The sequence below is a fragment of the Oncorhynchus tshawytscha genome, linkage group LG04 (assembly GCF_018296145.1).
Source record: "Oncorhynchus tshawytscha isolate Ot180627B linkage group LG04, Otsh_v2.0, whole genome shotgun sequence".
In the NCBI taxonomy this organism is placed as follows: Eukaryota; Metazoa; Chordata; class Actinopteri; order Salmoniformes; family Salmonidae; genus Oncorhynchus; species Oncorhynchus tshawytscha.
In genome coordinates this window covers 72,551,781-72,562,677 of record NC_056432.1, presented here as the reverse complement: position 1 = coordinate 72,562,677, position 10,897 = coordinate 72,551,781, and the positions used below count along the sequence as shown (strand labels likewise).

The 10,897-nt window shown below is 42.3% G+C and overlaps 1 protein-coding gene across 3 annotated transcripts; it reads right to left on the bottom strand.

Moving 5' to 3' along the window:
* Window positions 1-1,136: 1,136 nt before the first annotated feature.
* On the bottom strand, window positions 1,137-10,589 carry nod2 (nucleotide-binding oligomerization domain containing 2). Of its 3 annotated transcripts, XM_024407727.2 has the most exons (14): window positions 10,376-10,589; window positions 10,071-10,126; window positions 9,323-9,621; window positions 6,392-6,643; window positions 6,035-6,155; window positions 5,265-5,869; window positions 3,908-5,097; window positions 3,705-3,788; window positions 3,482-3,565; window positions 3,288-3,371; window positions 3,096-3,179; window positions 2,866-2,946; window positions 2,624-2,707; window positions 1,137-2,401 (listed from the first exon to the last, which is right to left on the bottom strand). In XM_024407727.2, exons 3-14 carry the CDS (start codon window positions 9,569-9,571, stop codon window positions 2,329-2,331), a joined length of 2,991 nt encoding a protein of 996 aa, XP_024263495.1. In that variant the 5' UTR covers window positions 9,572-9,621; window positions 10,071-10,126; window positions 10,376-10,589; the 3' UTR covers window positions 1,137-2,328. The 3 variants fall into 3 exon arrangements, with proteins under 3 accessions (XP_024263495.1, XP_024263494.1, XP_024263493.1); XM_024407726.2 differs by having other exon boundaries at window positions 9,323-10,126; XM_024407725.2 differs by having other exon boundaries at window positions 9,323-10,589.
* Window positions 10,590-10,897: the final 308 nt, after the last annotated feature.

Sequence of the window (10,897 nt, the reverse complement as noted above, 5' to 3'; positions counted from 1 at the left end):
TATGTGTGTAAGGTTATATTGTACCCCCTAGCCCAATTGTTCTTTGTATATTATTTTTATATACTTGTGTTCCCACATGTACTTCCTGTATGGATTTGTTTTTAAATCAACTTTTTTTTAAATATATATTAAAAAAAAGAGTATTTTACCTACGTGTCGTGCAATCAATATGCTGATAAAATATAGGTAGCATTGTTCTCAATGCTTTGTTAACATTTTCAGCTACAATAAATGCAGCCCCCGGACAGTTTGCAGCAATTTGGGCCGCCTAGCTCCTTCCGAAATGTGTGAAGACCATTTCCTTCTAACAAAGACCGTAATTAATTTGCCAGAATTGAACATAATTATGACATAACATTGAAAGTTGTGCAATGTAACAGCAATATTTAAACTTAGGGTTGCCACCCGTTCTGAAGAAATACAGAACGGTTCCGTATTTCACTGAAAGAATAAATGTTTTGTTTTCGAAATGAGTTTCGGGATTTGACCATATTAATGACCAAAGGCTCGTATTTCTGTGTTTATTATATTATAATTAAGTCTAGGATTTGATATTTGATAGAGCAGTCTGAGCGGTAGTAGGCAGCAGCAGGCTTGTAAGCATTCATTCAAACAGCACTTTACTGCGTTTGCCAGCAGCTCTTAGCAAAGCCTGAAGCACAGCGCTGTTTATGTCTTCAAGCCTATTAACTCCCGAGATTAGGATGGCAATACTAAAGTGCCTATAAGAACATCCAATAGTCAAAGGTATATGAAATACAAATGGTATAGAGAGAAATAGTTGACACATCATAATTCCTATAACTACAACCTAAAACTTCTCAATTGGGAATATTGAAGACTCATGTTGAAAGGAACTACCGGCTTTCATGTTCTCATGTTCTGAGCAAGGAACTTAAAACTTTAGCTTTTTTACATGGCACATATTGCACTTTTACTTTCTTCTCCAACACTTTGTTTTTTGCATTATTTAAATCAAATTGAACATGTTTCATTATTTATTTGAGACTAAATTGATTTGATTTATGTATTATATTAAGTTAAAATAAAAGTGTTCATTGTTCATTCAGTAATGTTGTAATTGTCATTATTACAAATATATATATATATATATTAATTAATCGGTATCGGCTTTTTTTTGGTCCTCCAACAATCGGTATCGGCGTTGAAAAATCATAATTGGTCAACGTCTACTTCAAAGCCTCTCAATGGCCAATACAAACCATCAGCAGTGCAGGGTTTATATACATAATTAATTGCCTCCCACATTAACAGTGCTGTTGATAGGTCTGGGATCTTCTACACTGTGACTTGTATAGTGTAGACAGATTCATGTAATTCAAACCAGGCATGTGTGTGTGTTGACATGCAAATTACTTGTTATGAGTGCAGAATGATGTGCAAATATTGATAAAAGCAGCATGTGAATTCTTCATATTATATTTTGGAGAAATTATTTTTCATTAATAGTACACTGAATTACTGTTTTACTTCAAATTAAAGCTGCAATTTGTAACTTTTTGGTATTCTCTACACTATACTTGCTTGTTGTCACATAAACTGAAATTAAGCGAACTATTCGATTTTTCCGAACCAGAAAACGGCGGAGAGATTTCTGCATAGTGCATTTTAAAAATGTTATAACCTACATTAACATTTCTCAGTAGGCAAGGTGACATAATGTAACAAGTCGTTCTATCCCCACCATAGAGCACTGACACAATAGGACTAATTTAATCACTGTTAGTGATTCACTGATAAAATAAGAGTCATGTTACCACTGAATCAACCCATGTTATCAAACATACTGGCACTTCCAGTCAGGCAGTGTACAATAGGGTAGGGTACATAAGAATGCTGATGTACCAGTTCAAATACCTGACTGTTATTTGATAATTAGCCAGAAACAATAGTCTCACACCCAACGGTGCTTACATAAAACAAGTGTCAGACCAGTTCCTTATCACAATGACTAATATGACTAATATGAAAAGAATGCTACCAAACAAGCTGCCTGTAGTAGCAGAGCAGGTCAGAGGTTGCTACTTATTGTGAATGGATAAAACAAGCTGCCTGTAGTAGCAGAGCAGGTCAGAGGTTGCTACTTATTGTGAATGGATAAAACAAGCTTGCCCACACTGTTTACATCATAGAGAACATTACATCCAACATGATCCATAATGTACGTAAAAACATATAATAACCTATAAATAACACAACTACCATTTTAAGGGAAATGCTACTGAAGAAGTTACATAAATTACAAACAGACAAACACATGGCTGTAAACAATAATACTCCAGTATAGTTGACCCGCACTTGGCATCATCAGAATGTAAACCTGGGTTCCCGCTGTGTCATCTCCTCCACCTCTTCTGGGCTGAGCTCATTACCTTTCAACCTAGAAAGAAAACAATTATTCACTTAACTCTAATTTACAGTATTTGGATTAGAGACCTTCTTAAGTGATTAAAGATCCAATCTTCACATGTATGGGGAGGTATGGGGAGGCATAGGAGACTACAGCATACTGTACTGTATGTATAGGACATGACACTTTGTAAATTACATTTCTCAGCCAGTATATAGCTGTCTAAATGATCAAAGCATTATGTTAACATACCACACTGCCTTCACACTAGTGTTGCTTTCAAGAGCCAGTATTAGACACTCCACACCTGTTCTTGTGATGCAGTTTTTGGTTAACCTGTGGAGGGCACGAGAGAGCAGAGTGAAAGATGTGTTTAGCACAATCACCAATGTATAGCACAACCACAACTATCAAAATGTCAGTTGAGGCAAAACGGAATGTGAGTAGCTGCAAAGTCTTTTTCAGTATTCAGGATGTGCTATCAATATACTCACCACAGCTCCTCTAGCGTACTGTTCTTGATGAGTGGGGCAAGAGCACATGCTCCTGCATTGCCAACACCATTGTCTACCAGGCTGCCATGAAACATACATCTGACAGTAAGATTTATTCCTATGTGGAAGTATTTTAATGATATCAGGGCTGTCTGGACATATAGTTGCCCATGATAGTATGGATGTGTTAGTAGTGTTCATGTTTCAACCTATCATTAGTCTAACATTACCTGAGCCACACCAAGGTTTGGCTGTCTTTGAGAGCATTGGCAATGGCCTCTGCACCTTTATCACCTATTTTATTTCCCCAAAGCCTAAAAAACAGAGAGAGGATTAAAACGGTCAACCAGATATATTATTACAGCATTGTGATAGGCATAAAAACAACTTTGTAATTCTCAGAGAGATAGTCTGCTTCCTACCCCAAGAACTGTAGTGACCGATTGAACCTCAGTCCCTCCGCCAGTTGCCCTGCCCCTGCTGCTGTGATGTTATTGTTTCCCAGCCTGCAATGCAAAGTCAGAGAAAGTGTTCGATTGAATATGGTATTAGCGATTGCTGTGTGAGGTAACATTGTACAGTATCTTATATGGTGAGAGTTGAAAAATATCCTCACCTTAGAGAGAGAAAATTCTGTTTCATCTTCAGGAGGTGAGCGAAGCACTCTGTGCAGGCATCAGTTAGCTTGTTGTTGAAGAGCCTTTCAGAGACATTAATCCAGATCATTAAAGGCAATAACCTCATCAGTTATCTTTTTTACATCTGCATATTTGACATAGCCATAGCATAGCCTAGCTATAGGTCACCTGACAGTGGAAAATAGATCTGGCCATACTCACGCAATCTTCTGAAAGCGCTCACACTGGATGCCTTTTTCAATCAATTTACGAATTCCCTCATCTGATATGTTATTGTGTCTCAGGCTGAGGGAGTGAAATAAAAAATAGTCTTATTATTAGGCTTTAGTTTAGTGTCCTGCGTGTTGTGTTAATCCCATAGTGAGTGCCATAGTAAATAGCATGGTAAAGCTATCCCCACTTACTATACAGAGTGGCAGACATGCAGGCAAGGCAGCAGCTGCTCCACACCAACATCTCCTACATAGTTGTAGTCTAGCTGAAGCCCCACAGGGTTCCTAAGGTGCTGGAGCACGTAGGCCAGTGCAGTACACTCCCCAGGGCCTATGTTACAATAGGTCAGCTTCAGGTGTTCCACCTCTAGCTTAGCCATAGCGTCTCTGGCGATCCTGCTGTCCTGCATCTCATGGATGCACTTGATGAGCCACACGAAGCCCGGCATGGCGTGCATGCTCTTCTTCTCCCCCTCCACGGGCCGAGGGATGGATTTAAAGTGCTTCTGCATGCCTTTGGACAGGCACGTCACCACCTGCTTGGACTTCCTGTCCAGAGTGGGCCCAGGGCAGGAGAGAAGCAGCAGGCTACGGTGGCGCTGAGCCAAGAGCCCAGACACAAAAGTGGCTGTTATCTGGAGGTTGGGTGTCTCTGCTGCCTTATTGGCCTCCTTCAAGGCCCCTTCTTGTTGGGTCAAGCAGTGCCCCAGACACGCCCTGTGAAAGCCAGGCTGTTGCTGCCTGTTCTGCGGCTGAAAGAGCTTAGGGATGGTGGAGCGGTCCGAGTTATTGTTCAGGACAATGTAGAGAGCAGCAAAGAAGCACTGCATGGTAATGTGCAGGAACTCGTAGTGTTTGCAGTTAGTGGAGGAGGAGAGGTCTTTACTACGGATGAGGAACCCCATGCAGATATCTTCCTCGGTCACCCCACACTTCTGTAGCTCTGTGCCTGTGAAGATGTAACAAGAGGCCCCCAGGCCCTCCATGGCTAGCTGCCCCAGATGCAGGGCAGTATCCTGGTGCTCCTGCACCCATCCTATCCCCATCGTGTTCCTCTGAGAGGCCCGGCGCTGGAAGAAATGCTGCAGGATCATGAGGTAAACATCTGTGATGGTCTTGGGACTGCCCTCTCCCTCTCCACAGCCCAGCAGCTCCTTATAACACTTGGACACAATCCAGCAGAAAACCGGGATGTGACACAGGCCCAGTAGAGCTGTGTTGCTTCGTAGACACTCCAGGACCCTGGTGGCCACCGTCGGGTCGCGATGATACTTCCTCACGAAGCAGTCGATTCCGCCGGGCGAGAAGCCTTTCAAGAGGACTTCCTTGCGAAGGTACCGCTTCAGGGTGGGACCCACTGCCTCTGGCCGGCTGGTCACCACCTTAGGATGAGGATAAACTTTATTGTCCCTGAGGGGAAAATTGTCTCTATACAGGAACTGCTTTATACAAAATAAACACAATACATTACCCAGTTGACACATACACAATACATACATTGCACATAAAAATCCTACACATCTCATTTAGCCGTATACATAAAACATACCTTCCTCACCCCCTTCATGAGGGATCCCTGCAGCAAGTTGAAGAGCAGGGTGGGGACTGGGGCACACTGGGTGGGGCAGCAGTGCCTCTGCTCTGAGTCTGAGAAGCTCTGCATGAGCTCGTCCAGGCCGTCGAAGGTGAAGAGGATGAGGTGCGGATGGTCCAGGATGAACTGAAAGATTCGGTCCTGGTCCCCGTCCGGCCAGCAGCAGTGCAGAAACAGCAGCTCTCTGAGAGACAGCTCCCTCTGTTCCGAGCTCAGCCTGCGGCAGCTGAAGGAGAAGAGGAGGAAGAAATCATGTAGAGCCACCCCCCTGGCCCAGAGGAGGTGCAGCCTCTGGAGAAGGGTGCTCTTCCCACTGCCTGCATCCCCAGAGACTAGCACAGTGTCAGCCTCCTGGTTCAGGGTGCCCACCAGGCCCACCACGTCCTCCAGCCCCAGAGCACCAGTCTGGGGCTGGGCCTCACTGCCACCCTGGGCAAGCTCCAGCTGACCCTCTGTGTAGATGTCTTCTAGAGACAGACTGCTGGTTCCTCCATACGTTCTGAGGAAATGTGACTGGGCCGACACAGTGCTGCGCAGCTTCTTCTGATAGGACAAGCACTCTGCAGCAGCACACAAATAATAAGAATGTTTGAAATACACAGGACATCATAGCAAACAAAATAATATCTAAGATGTATTAGTGTAACACCTATGTGTTAGTGCTGTATGCAAATGACTTGCAAGTAGCTGTGTGACTTTTAGTGCTTTGTGATATAATACAGTACCTTTGGGAGGAGCCTCTTGGTTAGATGGTGAGGGATGGTCCTCTGTTTGCTGAAAGTATTGCAGTAGGACCTTTGCTGCAGACTCCCCCTTTGATCTGACCTGGTCCAGTAGACGCCTTGTCTACATGACAAAGAAGTCAATTAATTCACATTCACCCCTACTATCTGAACCTAAATAACATGTCTACTTACAAAAAAAGTCAAAGAACAGCATGACCTGTTTGGATTCAAAGATGTGCAAACTGGAACTTAATTTCCGGGACAGGGAAGTTGTGTAATATCATAGTACTCTACATCATACCAGAAATGTAGATATAAATAAAGCTGTTATACTGGTCTCAGGGTGTGGTTGGTTACCTGTTGTGAGGGGGTGTACACAGGTAGCTGCACTTCATCGCAATCAGATGGTGTAAAGCTGCCCGTATGCAGCAGGACCTCCAGAGCTCCTTCAATATGGTCCCTTAGCCTCCTCACCAGATCAGGCCTGTCTGTCTGGAGGGTCTGGATAGCTGTACCATGTAGTTCTTTTGTATCATCTCTTATATTTTCTAGATCGGCAGTACAACAGTTTCCAAAAGAGAGGCCAGCTCTTTGGGCCTCAGGGAGGACCTGGTTGAAAGCAATACAATTAAATAAAAATGTAATGATCTGTATCTATGTAATGATTTGTATCTATGTAATGATCTGTATCTTCAATGATCTGTATCTATGTAATGATTTGTATCTATGTAATGATCTGTATCTTTAATGATCTTTATCTATGTAATGATCTGTATCTTTTTTATTTTATTTTTTTTATTTCACCTTTATGTAATGAGAACAAGTTCTCATTTACAACTGACCTATCTATGTGAGCAGACAAACAGATCTGGAATAAACAAATTCAAGTCAATAACACAGTAGAAAACAAAGGGGAGTCTATATACAATGTACAATGTGTGCAAAAGGCATGAGGATCGAATGTAATGACGAATAGTTACAATCTATGTAATGATCTGTATCTTTGTAATGATCTGTATCTATGTAATGACCTGTATCTATGTAATGACCTGTATCTTTGTAATGATCTGTATCTATGTAATGATCTGTATCTATGTAATGATCTGTATCTTTGTAATGATCTGTATCTATGTAATGATCTGTATCTTTGGGACATGGCAACTGATTTGTAATGCTCAACATTGTTGCCTAGTGGCTTTTTACTAAGCCGATACGTTAGGAACACCTGCTTTTTCCATGACAGGTGAATCCATGTGAAAGCTATGATCCCTTATTAAATTCACTTCAATCAGTGTAGATGAAGGGGAGGAGACAGGTTAAATAATTATTTTTAAGCCTTGGAGACAATTGAGACATGGATTGGGTATGTGTGTGCCATTCAGAGGGTGAATGGGCAAGAAAAAAGTTAAGTGCCTTTGAACAGGGTAGTAGGTGCCAGGCGCACCGGTTTGAGTGTGCAAAGAACTGCAATGCTGCTTTTCACGCTCAACAGTTTCCTGTCTGTATCAAGAATGGTCCACCACCCAAAAGACATCTAGCCAACTTCACACAACTGTGGGAAGCATTGGAGTCAACATGGGCCAGCATCCCTGTGGAACGCTTTTGGTACCTTGTAGAGTCCATACCCCGACAAATTGATGCTGTTCTGAGGGGAAAAGGGGGTGCAACTCAATAGGTGTTCCTATTGAGAAGGTGTTCCTAATGTTTTGTACATACAGTGGGGAGAACAAGTATTTGATAACCTGCGAAATGTTGTGTTTCCTACTTACAAAGCATGTAAAGGTCTGTAATTTTTATCATAGGTACACGTCAACTGTGAGAGACGGAATCTAAAACAAAAATCCAGAAAATCACATTGTATGATTTTTAAGTAATTCATTTTTATTATATTGCATGACATAAGTATTTGATACATCAGAAAAGCATTACTTAATATTTGGTACAGAAACCTTTGTTTGCAATTAAAGACATCATACGTTTCCTGTAGTTCTTGACCAGCAGGGATTTTGGCCCACTCCTCCATACAGACCTTCTCCAGATCCTTCAGGTTTCGGGGCTGTCGCTGGGCAATACGGACCAAGACCAGATTAGACCAGAATCTTCAGCTCCCTCCAAAGATTTTCTATTGGGTTCAGATCTGGAGACTGGCTAGGCCACTCCAGAACCTTGAGATGCTTCTTATGGAGCCACTCCTTAGTTGCCCTGGCTGTGTGTTTCGGGTCATTGTCATGGTGGAAGACCCAGCCACGACCCATCTTCAATGCTCTTACTGAGGGAAGGAGGTTGTTGGCCAAGATTTCCACCTCCATGCTTCACCGTTGGGATGGTGTTCTTGAGGTTGTACTCATCCTTCTTCTTCCTCCAAACATGGTGAGTGTTTGGAGGAGTTTAGACCAAAATGCTCCTTCTCACATGACCTTCTCCCATTCCTCCTCTGGATCATCCAGATGGTCATTGGCAAACTTCAGACGGCAAACTTCAGCAGGGGTACCTTGCGTGTGCTGCAGGATTTTAATCCATGACGGCGTAGTGTGTTACTAATGGTTTTCTGAGACTGTGGTCCCAGCTCTCTTCAGGTCATTGACCAGGTCCTGCCGTGTAGTTCTGGGCTGATCCCTCACCTTCCTCATGATCATTGATGCCCCACAAGGTGAGATCTTGCATGGAGCCCCAGACTGAGGGTGATTGACCGTCATCTTGAACTTCTTCCATTTTCTAACAGTTGTTGCCTTCTCACCAAGCTGCTTGCCTATTGTCCTGTAGCCCATCCCAGCCTTGTGCAGGTCTACAATTCTAGCCCTGATGTCCTTACACAGCTCTCTGGTCTTGGCCATTGTGGAGAGGTTGGAGTCTGTTTGATTGAGTGTGTGGACAGGTGTCTTTTATACAGGTAACGAGTTCAAACAGGTGCAGTTAATACAGGTAATGAGTGGAGAACAGGAGGGCTTCTTAAAGAAAAACTAACAGGTCTGTGAGAGCCGGAATTGTTCCTGGTTGGTAGGTGATCAAATACTTATGTCTTGCAATAAAATGCAAATTAATTACTTAAAAATCATACAATGTGATTTCCTGGATTTTTGTTTTAGATTCCGTCTCTCACAGTTGAAGTGTACCTATGATAAAAATTACAGACCTCTACATGCTTTGTAAGTAGGAAAACCTGCAAAATCGGCAGTGTATCAAATACTTGTTCTCCCCACTGTACATCAGTAATGAGTCTGTTCAAAACATGCTCATACATCCTTTAGAACGGCATCACCTGTGAAGAGCTGTGCCTACATATCTTACCTGTTTGAAAGCAGCCAGGAGCAGTCGACAGGTCTCATCTCCCTTGGTGTACACCAGATCTAGTAGCACCCTTGTGTTGGCACACAGACCACGGCATGGTACCAGTACATTCTGGTAGTCCTCCCAGAACAGCATGCCCCAGGACAGGAGTAGGTCCAATACACTCTCCAGACCCTCAGAAGAGCCACCACAGCACAGGGCACGCAGCAGCTCTGCTCTCTGCCTCAGGACCAGCTGCCGGGCACTCATACAGATGTAGGATCTTAATTTGAGCCAGTTTGCTACAGCAGGAAAATAATCTTGCAGCAACAGGAAATGTGAATTATTATGTGGATTATAATTAATGGACATTTCAGTAGGGGTTGTTAAATGTTTTGTTAGGGAAAATCAAGTCTAAAAATGCACACAGGCACAGCTTCAAGTCTGCCACCGCATCATGCCACACTCACATGATTTACTCTCATTTCCTCTGTGATGTCAAGGAATAAAAATAAATGTATCACCAAAAAGGGAAATGTATGAACACAATCCAAAATTGATCACAAATTTCAATACGATTGACTTGGAAAAATACAGATAAAGTCAAACAAGTTTAGAGACGGCAAAGAGATAGCTAATGTCATATATTGAATTGTGCATAGAGAGCATGTGAGTAACAGGTGAATCCAAAACGTGATGATAAGCATCAAAGGCAACTGTGACACCTGCATTTAACTTTATATCTGTAATAGATCAAATTGTAACTTACGTTTCAGCGGGAGACTTGTCTGACTTCTTCGAGATCATCATCTGTCTACTCGAGTCCTGCGAAACAGAATGGTCCACGCAAATGGTACAGAATTGTCAACTCCTGTCTCTCTTCCTCATTCCACAATTCGTCATTCCTCATTTCGCTAAATTGCCCGCTGTAAATGATGGCTTTTTCCTAAACCATTTAATAACGACTCGATAAACATATTAACTTATTATTTCAAGGTGAAGCATTTGCAAGTTCTCTAGAAGTATTGTATTATTGAGCGCTATTGAATTATGAGAAACCACATGTGAATGTACCTTTTATTTACGGGGGAAGTGAAAGTGACATGTCAATTAAACGTTTAGAATTTGTTTAAATACTAGCTCTTCATTCCAATGATTAATGTCCCTTCAAATAGGTCTGTTAGAGCCCCACGTATTTTGCACAAAAAAAATACTAAATATCAGTTTGTAAATGTGACAAATCGTAAATGTTGAGTTTCCATAAACCTCGCGCGCAATGTAGATATCAAAGAACGCGCAGTTTGGGGGTAGAGTAGTGGGTGAAACCATTCACTTCAGGAAAAGGGGTGATATAAATAAAGTTTCCTTTCATTATGCGTTGCTGAATCCATAAGAATATTTGTTGCCATTGTAGTAAGGTTGGCAATACGAGAGGTCTTCGGACCATTTTTGTATAATTTTCTTTGAAAGAACAACTAGTGGGTTTTGAGTGCTTCTCCCCTGTTTGGGAAGATGGTTTGCCCGCTCCTGAGTCTGAGATAGATATTTTGAGAGCAGTGAGGGTGTGGCTGTGACCCTCCTGTCAATGCCTGTCAT